The 10666-nt window shown below is 35.2% G+C and overlaps 1 protein-coding gene across 1 annotated transcript; it reads left to right on the forward strand.

The window, feature by feature from the left end:
* The first annotated feature begins 956 nt into the window (after nucleotides 1-956).
* Nucleotides 957-8739, forward strand: LOC130798063 (probable E3 ubiquitin-protein ligase RHG1A). The gene is made up of 6 exons (XM_057660918.1): nucleotides 957-1214; nucleotides 3645-5495; nucleotides 5862-5912; nucleotides 7940-8038; nucleotides 8156-8299; nucleotides 8396-8739. Exons 2-6 carry the CDS (start codon nucleotides 3729-3731, stop codon nucleotides 8525-8527), a joined length of 2193 nt encoding a protein of 730 aa, XP_057516901.1. The 5' UTR covers nucleotides 957-1214; nucleotides 3645-3728; the 3' UTR covers nucleotides 8528-8739.
* The last annotated feature ends 1927 nt before the right edge of the window (nucleotides 8740-10666 follow it).

Genomic DNA, 10666 nt, shown 5'->3' on the forward strand with positions numbered 1-10666 from the left:
TTGTTAATTTACATTAGTTTGTATAATTGCATGTATTTAAGTAATCTAGGAAAAAGACAAATACTTCTAAAAAAAAGTTATCAAGATAAATACTTCATGCACAACACAATCTATTGCAACCTCGATTACAAAAATGAAAGATACTACCAAGACAAAAACTTTATAGAAATATCCAATTGTAGAACATAATCAATTGGGATAGGAATAGAAGAAAAATAAAAAGGTTTTACCAAATTACATGAAATTACCATAAAAATTATATAAATCGTGATTTTGAAATAGAATTAGTGATAATTACAGATTTTAAGCCTAGAAAATAGGAAAATTCATTAATGAAGAATAAAGTTTTAAATTTAATGACTTTAATTTTGAATATTCCTCTTCTTGAATCGATAATAAGATATAGTGTTTAGTGTTTATAATTCTTTTTAAAAATAAAATAAAAATAAAAATTTGTTTCTGGCAGAAATATAAGTAACCTAGGATTCGTAGAAGGATAATTTTATATATAGTATTTGGTTTTGAATAAACATTACTTCCTCCTAATTCCTTTATTTGTTCCATTTGGTTTTGACACATTTGCCAATATACGTTTTCAAACTTAAATATTTCTAATTGTGCTTGAGTAAAAATTATAAAAAGTTAATATTAATAAAATTTACAACGAATTAAACAAGATCTCACATGCCTATGTTGTAACGTATAGATTAAGAACAAATCAAATAATAAAAGTGATTGATAAATAGTGTTTAAAAAATCAAATAAAATAAGTAAAATGAATAGGAGAGACTATTATTGAATTGAGATACGTAATAATCAATTAGTTTTTATTTTTACCAATTACTAATGTTTTCACAAAATCATATATGTATTTCCTCTATTTTTACTAGTTGCTATAAATAAAGACATTTTCAAATTGTCAATAACTATAACAACTAATAAAAATAAATATCATATTAATTTTCAAATGTAAATACAAAAAAATTACCATGAACCCTATTCCCATTGGTCATTCCCTACATTCACCTCTTTAATCAAGTTTCTTCCTTTGTATTTCTACTTCTCTTTCATCTCATCTTCCAACCCTTCAACCTCTCTTCTGTTGTCTTTCCTCTTCTCCTTTTTTCAGAGAAGAAATCAGAAGAGAGAGAAAGGAGGTTTCTGTGTATTTCTGTTATTTTTCTGGGTTTCTAGAAGCAGATCCATCTAAGAAGGTATGCTCTTTTGATTTTTTTTTTTGGATTTCTTTTTTAGATGATTAGTTTTTCTTTTTGTCCTTAAATTGATTCTTATACTTCTGGGTTAACTTCGTAACCTTGAATCTTGTACTTTCCAACTTGCTGTCATGAACTGGGACAAGTTTTGTCATTTGGTTTGCAATTTTCTTTTAATTTTCAGGGTTTCACTTTTTTTTTTTAATTTTTTTTTTCTGGGATGGTTTGAGCTTATAGATATGATTTTGGATTCTGTTGCTTACTTGAATTTGGCTATTTGGGACTCAGATTAACATGATATAAATTTTTACTTATCAGAAAGTCTTGGTCTTTTTGAATTATATTATTTGTGTTTCTGGACCGATTTATTTTAGTGATAAATGCTCTGTAAAGGAAAAAAAAAATAATGAATTTGAGCATCTTGAACTGGCATTTTAGGGTCTCAAGTTTGTGTTTGATTACAAAATTTTGAGCATCTTATGCAATTGCTTTACTAATGGACTATTAGCTTGCTTAAAAGGTTTTCTTATATTGCACGCTTCTCTATATATTTTTGTAAGTTTTAAACTCATGAGGTTCACTAATGTTGTATGATTGTGGTGTATATACAAATGATAAGATGTGTATTCTTTATGGATGAAGGGTTCCTTTAGTATGGCTGATTGCGGGTAGAATTGGGAAATCGGTTGTTTGGACGGGTCTCGGTTCGAATCAGTTTTGATCGGGTTGTTTTTGGATCGGATCGCTCTCGGTTTAGGTTGTTTTTGGGTTCGTTCATTTCGGGTCCTAGGTCGGTTTGATTGACCCAACAGGTTATGACTTAAATTTTGTAGACATGTTTTTCATAATTTTATTTCTTTCAAAATTTCAGCATAGATTACTTCGATCAAATAACTGAGATAAGTGTCCATTAAGGGTTCATATTGTGTCTCTTAAAAATCGTTAAGATGGGCGTATTCACAAGCTTAAGGTTGCAAAATGTGCTCAAGTAGGCAAATGTCTCCAGTTATTGCAACTTGCATGAGAACTCCTTAGGTCCAAACTAAGACTTAAAATGTTCCTTTTAGTGCCAAGATTAATATGGAAGTGATTTGGTTAAATTCAGTTGAAGAATGAAAAGATATGACAAGTAGTAGAGGGGTTGTGAGACTGAATTCTTAAAAGTGCTATTTACTAGACAAACAAACATCTCACATTGGACAAGATACACCAACTCTAAGCAACAACTCTCTGCATAATGTCATCCCTTTCTCAACCATTTAAGCCACATGCTTCACTAGGCTAGCTGGTAGGCCACGTTAACAGGTCATGCCAATAAATCTGACATGTGGTTCTAGTTGGTGGACCTTATTGTTAGGCTTGATTACTATGCCTTTTGATGGGCTTAATTTATTGGGCTCGCAGTTGGTTGGTTGGGTTTGGAAGGTAAAGTTAGCAACCAACAAAGAATGTTGGTCATTTTGCCATTTTTCTTAGTCCAAGTATATGATTATTGTATTTTTTAAATAATGGTCTCTAACCCAACGGGTCAGATTTGTCATCCCTTTCTCAACCATTTAAGCCACATGCTTCACTAGGCTAGCTGGTAGGCCACGTTAACAGGTCATGCCAATAAATCTAACATGTGGTTCTAGTTGGTGGACCTTATTGTTAGGCTTGATTACTATGCCTTTTGATGGGCTTAATTTATTGGGCTCGCAGTTGGTTGGTTGGGTTTGGAAGGTAAAGTTAGCAACCAACAAAGAATGTTGGTCATTTTGCCATTTTTCTTAGTCCAAGTATATGATTATTGTATTTTTTAAATAATGGTCTCTAACCCAACGGGTCAGATTTTTCCCAAGTTGTCCAGGTTACATCAAGTTTCGGGTTCCAAGTTAAAACCCATATTTTTCTGTCGATTTTCGGATCAATTTTCGGGTTGGATAAAAATATCCCAGGTCCAATTGTGGGATTCGCAAGTTGCTCAATATGACCTTAATTAGCCATAATTTGCTATTTTTTGATTCATGGTGCGTGAGCAGATTACTAGTATGAACTTACATATGGTCGTTGATGAACTTTTGAGGTTAACTAATTATTAGATGTCCAGGACTAACAAAGGATATCGGCTTCTTCGTCTAATGTGTGATGATATATAGTTTTTCAATGTTTTCTTATATAGTATGTCAATACAAGGTCATGTTAAGCTTGTTCCATTCAACTTGCGAAGTTATAATCCACCAAATATTTGAGAGCAAGGTTTCAATTTGTAGTCTTTGCATTTCTCTTTGTCCAATGAATGTATCCTTCTGTTTTTGTATTTGCTTGGAACTTCGGATATTCATTTAATTTGCTTCTGATGTATGTTACTGATTTCTTGGACTGTGTTATGATTTCTTTTCAATGTATTAATCTTAACCAACGTTTTATTTTTTTTGTTTGTGATTTCAGTTTGAGAAGATCTGCTACAGCCAACACTATCTTTTTTAATTGTACCATTAGATTGTTGTCTACAGGAAAAAACACACAGGCTTGATGCAGGGGCAGAGGAGTGCCATAGGTTCCCTACCTGATTCAATAAACTTTGATTATGGGTCCCCGTCAAGCAATGTGGGTATGGATCAGCAAATTTGCTGGAATAATATCCGGAATCCCCCTGAAAATAGGGTGTCTGATCTTAGGATTTCAGCTACCAATTCTGATAACATGGGTGGTGTTAGTCAAGAAGGGACAGGCCTGAGTAGATGGACTATTGGTGAACAAAGTTCTAGTATTAACCAGAACGTGGTTAGCTGTGATGATCAATTAACTCAAAGTGGATGGTCCACTTCAATGAATGGATCTGTGGGTATTGCGTTGAGGTTAGAAGAGCAGAGATATGATCCTGCAAATTTTGTCTCACAAAACGGTGTCAATTTGAACATTAGCAGCAACCAGGTTGTTATTGGGCCCTCGTTTGTGCAAAGCTCCGACCCAAATTCTGGTTCTCAAAGGCAGGATTTTAGTGATAGAAATTTTCTTAGAGTTGGTGATGTTATGGACTGTCCTAATTCCTCAAAATCTAATGGCTCTAGGGGCAAATTTCTTCCTTCTACTAGTAGTTCTGATCCCTTTGCTTCGTCTGGAAGTGGTGGTTTACTTGTTGAAGAGGATGAATGCAGGCGTGGTTGCTTGATGGATGGCCGTCGTCTTTCGTGTAAGAGAAAAACCCTTGAAGGAAATGCTGGACAGTCTTCTAGTAGTGGAAATTGCTTTTCCCAGGCAGAGAGCAGCTCGTGGCATGCAGTTCCTCCTCGATATGATGCTAGTGGAAGTGTTAATGCACCTTTACCATCAGTAGGCTCTCCTAACATTAGTGCAACAGAACAAGTCAATTCAAGACTCGGACTTGGGATGGGTGGAGGAGTTCCGGCTGACATTTTCCGTCCTGTAAGTTTGCCTGCAGGCTCAGAAATCTCTCAGAGGAGTTATCGTTTGAGGATGAATCCTTCAATACAGCAAGATTCTTTGCCAAATAATTCGTTTTCATTAGCACCTAATAGTGGTGATCGGCGACCTGATATTCCATCAGCCCATCAACCATTAGGAATTTTGCCTTTGAATCCCCCTATTGACTTGATGTCTCCAATCCTACCGGAAAGTTCAATCCCACAAAGTCAATCTGTTATGTTGCGTGTATCTGCTCTTCAGCGGAATTCACAAGTTCAGAGGTGGAACGGATCTCCTAATTTAAGGCCTGGAAGTTCATCCAGTCCTGTCATTCCTGGCGATAGGGATGCTATGTTGCCTGAAGATTTGAACTCTAGAAACATTCCAAGGAATATTGCTGAACATCCAATGTTTGTCCCTCCTGCAGAGACAAGAAATTCTGCTCAAAGTCCAACAAATTGGAATGTGAGGAGTGGAAATGTTGGTATCTCTAGAAACATTCCATCAAGTTCTCGCACTGGGTCAGTTTCAGCTTCAGCTTCACACACTGCACTTGGACCTAGTTGGGCCCCTCACCGTCATTCTCCAGCACAGTATTCCCGTCGGTTGTCGGAATATGTTCGTAGATCATTGTTATCTACGATAGGGCCTGAAATGGCTGGCCACAGCAGTAGTAATAACCAACTTCGTTCAGGTCCAGGTAACTCACCTGACGGAATACTTCCATCTATGGGTGCGAACCAGGGACATAATCAGTCACATTCTAGGTCAGCATTGTGGACCGAGAGGCAAGGTGATGGTGCTCTTGGCACTCCCAATTCTTTGCGAGCATTAGCAGCTGCTGGTGAAGGAAGAAGCCGCCTTGTATCTGAGGTACATTTGTTTATTGTCTCTATAGATTCACTATTATCATTTGATGATCTTTTTGCCTTTGCTTTTAGGATATAAACTCTGCTTTGAATCCGTCTTGTATGGGTGTTCATTTGGGTGCCTAATAACCAGATGTTGCACTAAAGTGTTTCTTTTGATTGCTTTATTTTCACCTTAACTCTGTTAAGCAAAGCATTGTATTTTCCTGGCATTACTGAAGTAGTAAGCTGATTTATTGTTCTACAATTATAGTTTTAACACAAGGAACCTGTTTTAATGATAACAATGAGAATCCAGTTTAACTTTATTCCTCTTGTGATATCTGGATAACGCTGAGTCGCTGACGTTGGTTGTTTGTTTGTGCAACAGCTTCGCAATGTCTTGGATATGATGCGTAGAGGTGAAGGATTACGTTTTGAGGTTAGCTTCCATACAATTTTGATTTTATGAATAGCTTTCAATTGTCTTCTTTGAAATTCATGTATATGGTTGGAGGATGTTATTTGTGTTGGATCTTGTCCTTAGACTTGGACAACCAAATTTCCAATAACTGCCATCAGAATCTAACGAGGATCACAAATTCTGAAAACTTAAATCGTTAGTGTTGAACATTGAACGGTTCTTCTTTGAACCGGGTAAGACAATCTGGTTCAAGGTCAGTAGTACAAGAAAGAAACCGGCTCAATATCGGAGTACGAGCAGGTTCAAAACTGACTGTCCTGTTCCGGTGGCTTTTCATAAAAAGGGTCTAAACCCATAAACATTAACGGGACAAAATCCAAATTCAAAACAAAAACATATCTACAACTTGGGCTAAGAATTCAAATCATAAATTGAGAATTCAAAAACAAAACTGGAAAAGTTTAAATCGAAATGTTGGATCATACTAGCATACCGTTTTTCACTATACTAGTTTATTCCTTTTCTATCTTCCCTTTAGTCAAAGCGGTTACTTGTTGCCCTCAATATTGAGGGAATGAAGGTGAGAATAGAGAGAAGAAGACAAAGTCAAAGTCATCAATAAGAGAAAAGAATGAAAGTGAGGATTGAGAGCAATGACCTAAGGATTAAGGTACACTTGTGAGAACATAGTGGATTTTCTGAGGCCTAGAGTAACATGCGGAAGGGGGAAAGATAGAAAGGAAGGAGAGTTTGTGTCGAAGGATGGTTAAAAAGCCATAGTTGGAGTAGGGTTGTGGGTTTTGTGTATTTGGAGAAAGAGCAACAACAACATCAGAGTCTTAATCCTAAAAGATTGGAGTCGACTACATAAACTAAGATATTAGTTCTAATGGTCATTTGTATGAATTCTTCTCCATTCATTTTGATTTTCTTTCTTCTTTATTTATAGGTTTAGATCCTTTATATCCTTTTCACTTTTTTTCTCCAAGTATTTTCGGTCTTTTTCGCCCTCTTTTTAAGTCTTTCTATCTTCTTTAGCGGTTCGCTACTCCGTCTTTACACGTGCCAAAACTATCTTAAACGGTCCTCTTTCATCTTTTTCTTAATAATATTTGCAACTCCGAACCCCTTTTTTTAAATATTTTTGTTTTGAAATTTATCCTTCAAGGTATATACACTCATTGATCAAAACATTTGCCGCTACTCTTATCTTCCTACTTTGATATTTCTAAAAGCCCCAAAATCTAATCCATATAGTAGAATTGGTGACCTTCGATAATATGGTTTTAGTGTAATAAATATGATATCAAATGAAAAGAGAGATTGAACTGTACAAATGAGATTAAACGCTATGTTTGAATAATAGTTTTGGAAGGGAAGGAAAGGGAAGGAGATTGATGTGTTTTCCTTTCAAATCTATTGTGAATGAGGGAGAGTGGGAGGGGAAGGGGAAGGGAGGGAAGATTGGTGTGTTTTCTTTCCAAATCTTTCATATGTTGGAAGGATTTGTTTTGTTAAAATTATGAATGAGTTCCTCCTTCTAATTCCCTTCCCATTCCCTCACTTCCCCTATTGTCATCTAATGAGGGAAATTGCAATTTCTCTATTTCCTTCCCCTTTCTTTCCTTACATTTTCTCATTTCCAAACATAGTGTAAAAGAAAGTGATGTAATCCATTTCTTAATAAGATAATGAGCAAACAGAGTGGAACAAAAAAGAATAAAAAATGAGGCAAATTGAGAGCCGAGGAGGGAGTAGAGTAATTGAATTCAAATTTGACAAAATTGTTGTCTTCTATTTTTTGACTTTTGACTTTTGGTTGCCTACTGTATTTTTTAGTGTTTTCTGTTTATTCACATTCAGATTGTGAAGAGATTAAGTTCTTATTAGTAGTATGTCATCATGTGTTATGGTGTTGGCGTACTGCATGCATTGTGAGTATACATCTAAGCTTGTTATAGATTATGATTTACGATTGCATAAAATCTAGTGAAAACAGTCCTAGGCGCTTTGTGTGTTGGTTTAAACTTGCTCTCTTTGTGCAGGATGTAATGCTCCTTGATCATTCAGTCTTATTTGGAATGGCCGATATTCATGATCAACATAGGGACATGCGGCTTGATGTTGATAACATGTCTTATGAGGTACACAAAATCATATACTGCTAAAATATTTTTAGTCAGGGTTAGGGTCTGGGTCAGAGTCAGATCACGGGTCTCTTGGGCATAGTAATACTAACAGCTTATGACAATTAATTACAGGAGCTGTTGGCTTTGGAAGAGCGAATTGGTAACGTCTGCACCGGACTAAGCGTGGAGAAAATATTGAGCAGTATGAAGCAGTGCAAGTACATACATACTATGAGTGACGATCATATTGAGTCGGAGCCTTGCTGTATATGTCAGGTGATTAAGTAGCTTTCTGCTCATAACTTCGCTGTTTGACGTTCGGGTTTGTTTCACTTGAAAGTGACGGTTTTACCATTTTGTTGGGCATAACAGGAAGAGTATACCGACGGAGAGGACATCGGAACACTGGATTGTGGACATGATTTCCACAGAGAGTGTATCAAACAGTGGTTGACACACAAGAATTTGTGCCCCATTTGTAAAACAACAGGCTTAGCTACATAAGTTAAGAAAAGGCGACATTTAAAGTGTATTTAAATTTGAAGTAACTGTTTCCAAAGGGAACACAAGAGTGGAAAAAAGGGTTGTGTTTCATCTCAGTTCAGAAAGAAATGGTTGGGTGTATTAAAATGTATGTTACTTTTAATACTTTGGTAGCATGAATCTTTTGATCGGCTATAGAATTTCCATCATATATTATTACAATTTTTTTGAAATTACATTATTATTATTATTATTATTATTATTATTATTATTATTATTATTGGTAATGTCATACGCTCTTTGTTCATATTTGATGTTTTCATATAAATTATTTACGTAGATTATGAATAGTAAAATCTTTTAGTTGAGAATAATAAAATAGTCAATAAAAATATTATTTTATTAAGAGAAAATTCTATGAAACTACCTATTCTATACCTGAATTTGCAAAAAACTACCTTATCTAATTTTTTTTGCAAAAAACTACCATATGTAATACTTTTGTTTGCAAAAGAGTACCTTTTAACGGATTCGAGTGTTTGACCGTCAATACTAACGTTTGACTTTCACGTGTGACGCACGTGCCCCTTTTATAAGCAAACCTTCCTTCATTTCAGAAATTCCAAGCCATTTTCTCCCTGTGCTGCTTCGAAAAAAGCCCTAATTTTTCCCCTTCCTCTTCGAAATCCCCTAAATTACTCCCCTTCTTCTTCAAAAAACCCTAAATTATTCCCCTTTTCCTTCGAAAAACCTTAACTTTTTGCTAGTAATTAGTAATGTCATCTTCTTCTTCAACCCAAAACTCGATACCTGAAAAATGTGGGTGTGGAGTTCCCTTTGCAAGGAGGGTTTCATGGACCAAGGAAAATCCAGGAAGAAGGTTTAAGAGTTGCGTTTTTTATGATCCTGATACAAATTGGAGGGGATGCAAAAAGTTTAAATGGGTTGATCAACCTGAAATGGCTGTTTGGCAAAGAGAAGTCACGAACAAGCTTGTGGAGGAGAAGCGACAATTGGCAACCGAAATCAAGATCTTGACATCAAGGGTTTGTTGCTTGGAACATGAAAAGGAACAAGCAATTTCAGAAATAAAAAGGATTAAGAAGAAATGGATGAATCAGTTTACAAGCTTTGCATTAGGGTTTTTCGTTTGTTTTTTGTTAGTGTTTGTTGTATTAATCAAGGCTAGTATTTGAAGTTTAGGACCTATTTAAGAATAATTGTAACAGTGATTTGGGTATTGTAAATTAATCATGATCATTGAATGAATTAAGCTTTTATTTTTTCAATTTAATTTCGTTTGCAGGAACTGTAAATACACTTTTGTTTATGTAATGTGGGTTGTGTTTGCTGTTTGCTGTTTGCTGTGTTTGTTTGTTTGATGTGTGTTTGTTGTTTGCTGTGTTTGATAAGGCTAGTAATTGTTTGTTTGATGTTTGGTGTGTGTTTTTTATGTGGTTGCTGTTTGCTGTGTGGTGCTGTGGTTGCTGTGTTTTTTCGATCATTCAGCAAAGTACATTCAACACAGCTTGTTTACATTACATACTCAACACAATCAGACCTCCTTAAACAAATTGATCCTAAACATTGATCTGAACATACAACACAGCACAGCACATACCATTTATCTGAACAGCTATTTATGAATCAACTATTATACTTGATCAGAACATACAGCACAACACAGCACATACAGCATGTTGCTTTGACACAGCTATTATACTTGATCAGAACACATATCACTTTGATGCACAGCTATTAAATGATTCAACTTTGATGAATCAACTCATTCTTACTGATTCAAACAGCACATACAGCATATAAAAGGCCTACAGCTATTAAATTACAAGATAAATACATTCATTAGCCTTTTGAATCAACTCATTCTTACTGAATCAACTTTGAACTGAACATTTAGTAGCCATTTGAACTACTTCTTAAAACACAGTGACATCATTGAGTACACTTTCAGCACATTAAATTCAATGAAACATTGATCTGAACATTGATACAGCATAATATATGTCTTACATGCTTGTTCAAAACAGTACACAATAAATGTCTTACATGATCTTCAAAACAGTACACAATATATCTCTTACATTAATTCAGCACATTAAATTCAATGAAACAAATTACATTCTCAATTCGAATACAGCT

The sequence above is a fragment of the Amaranthus tricolor genome, chromosome 13 (genome assembly GCF_026212465.1).
Source record: "Amaranthus tricolor cultivar Red isolate AtriRed21 chromosome 13, ASM2621246v1, whole genome shotgun sequence".
NCBI classification, from domain to species: domain Eukaryota; kingdom Viridiplantae; phylum Streptophyta; class Magnoliopsida; order Caryophyllales; family Amaranthaceae; genus Amaranthus; species Amaranthus tricolor.

Coding starts and splice junctions, on each gene's coding strand:
- LOC130798063 (XM_057660918.1), top strand. CDS start 3,729: ATGCAGGGGCAGAGGAGTGCCATAGGTTCCCTACCTGATTCAATAAAC. Junction 5,913..7,939: donor GTGAAGGATTACGTTTTGAG/GTTAGCTTCCAT, acceptor CTCTTTGTGCAG/GATGTAATGCTCCTTGATCA. Junction 8,300..8,395: donor AGCCTTGCTGTATATGTCAG/GTGATTAAGTAG, acceptor TGGGCATAACAG/GAAGAGTATACCGACGGAGA.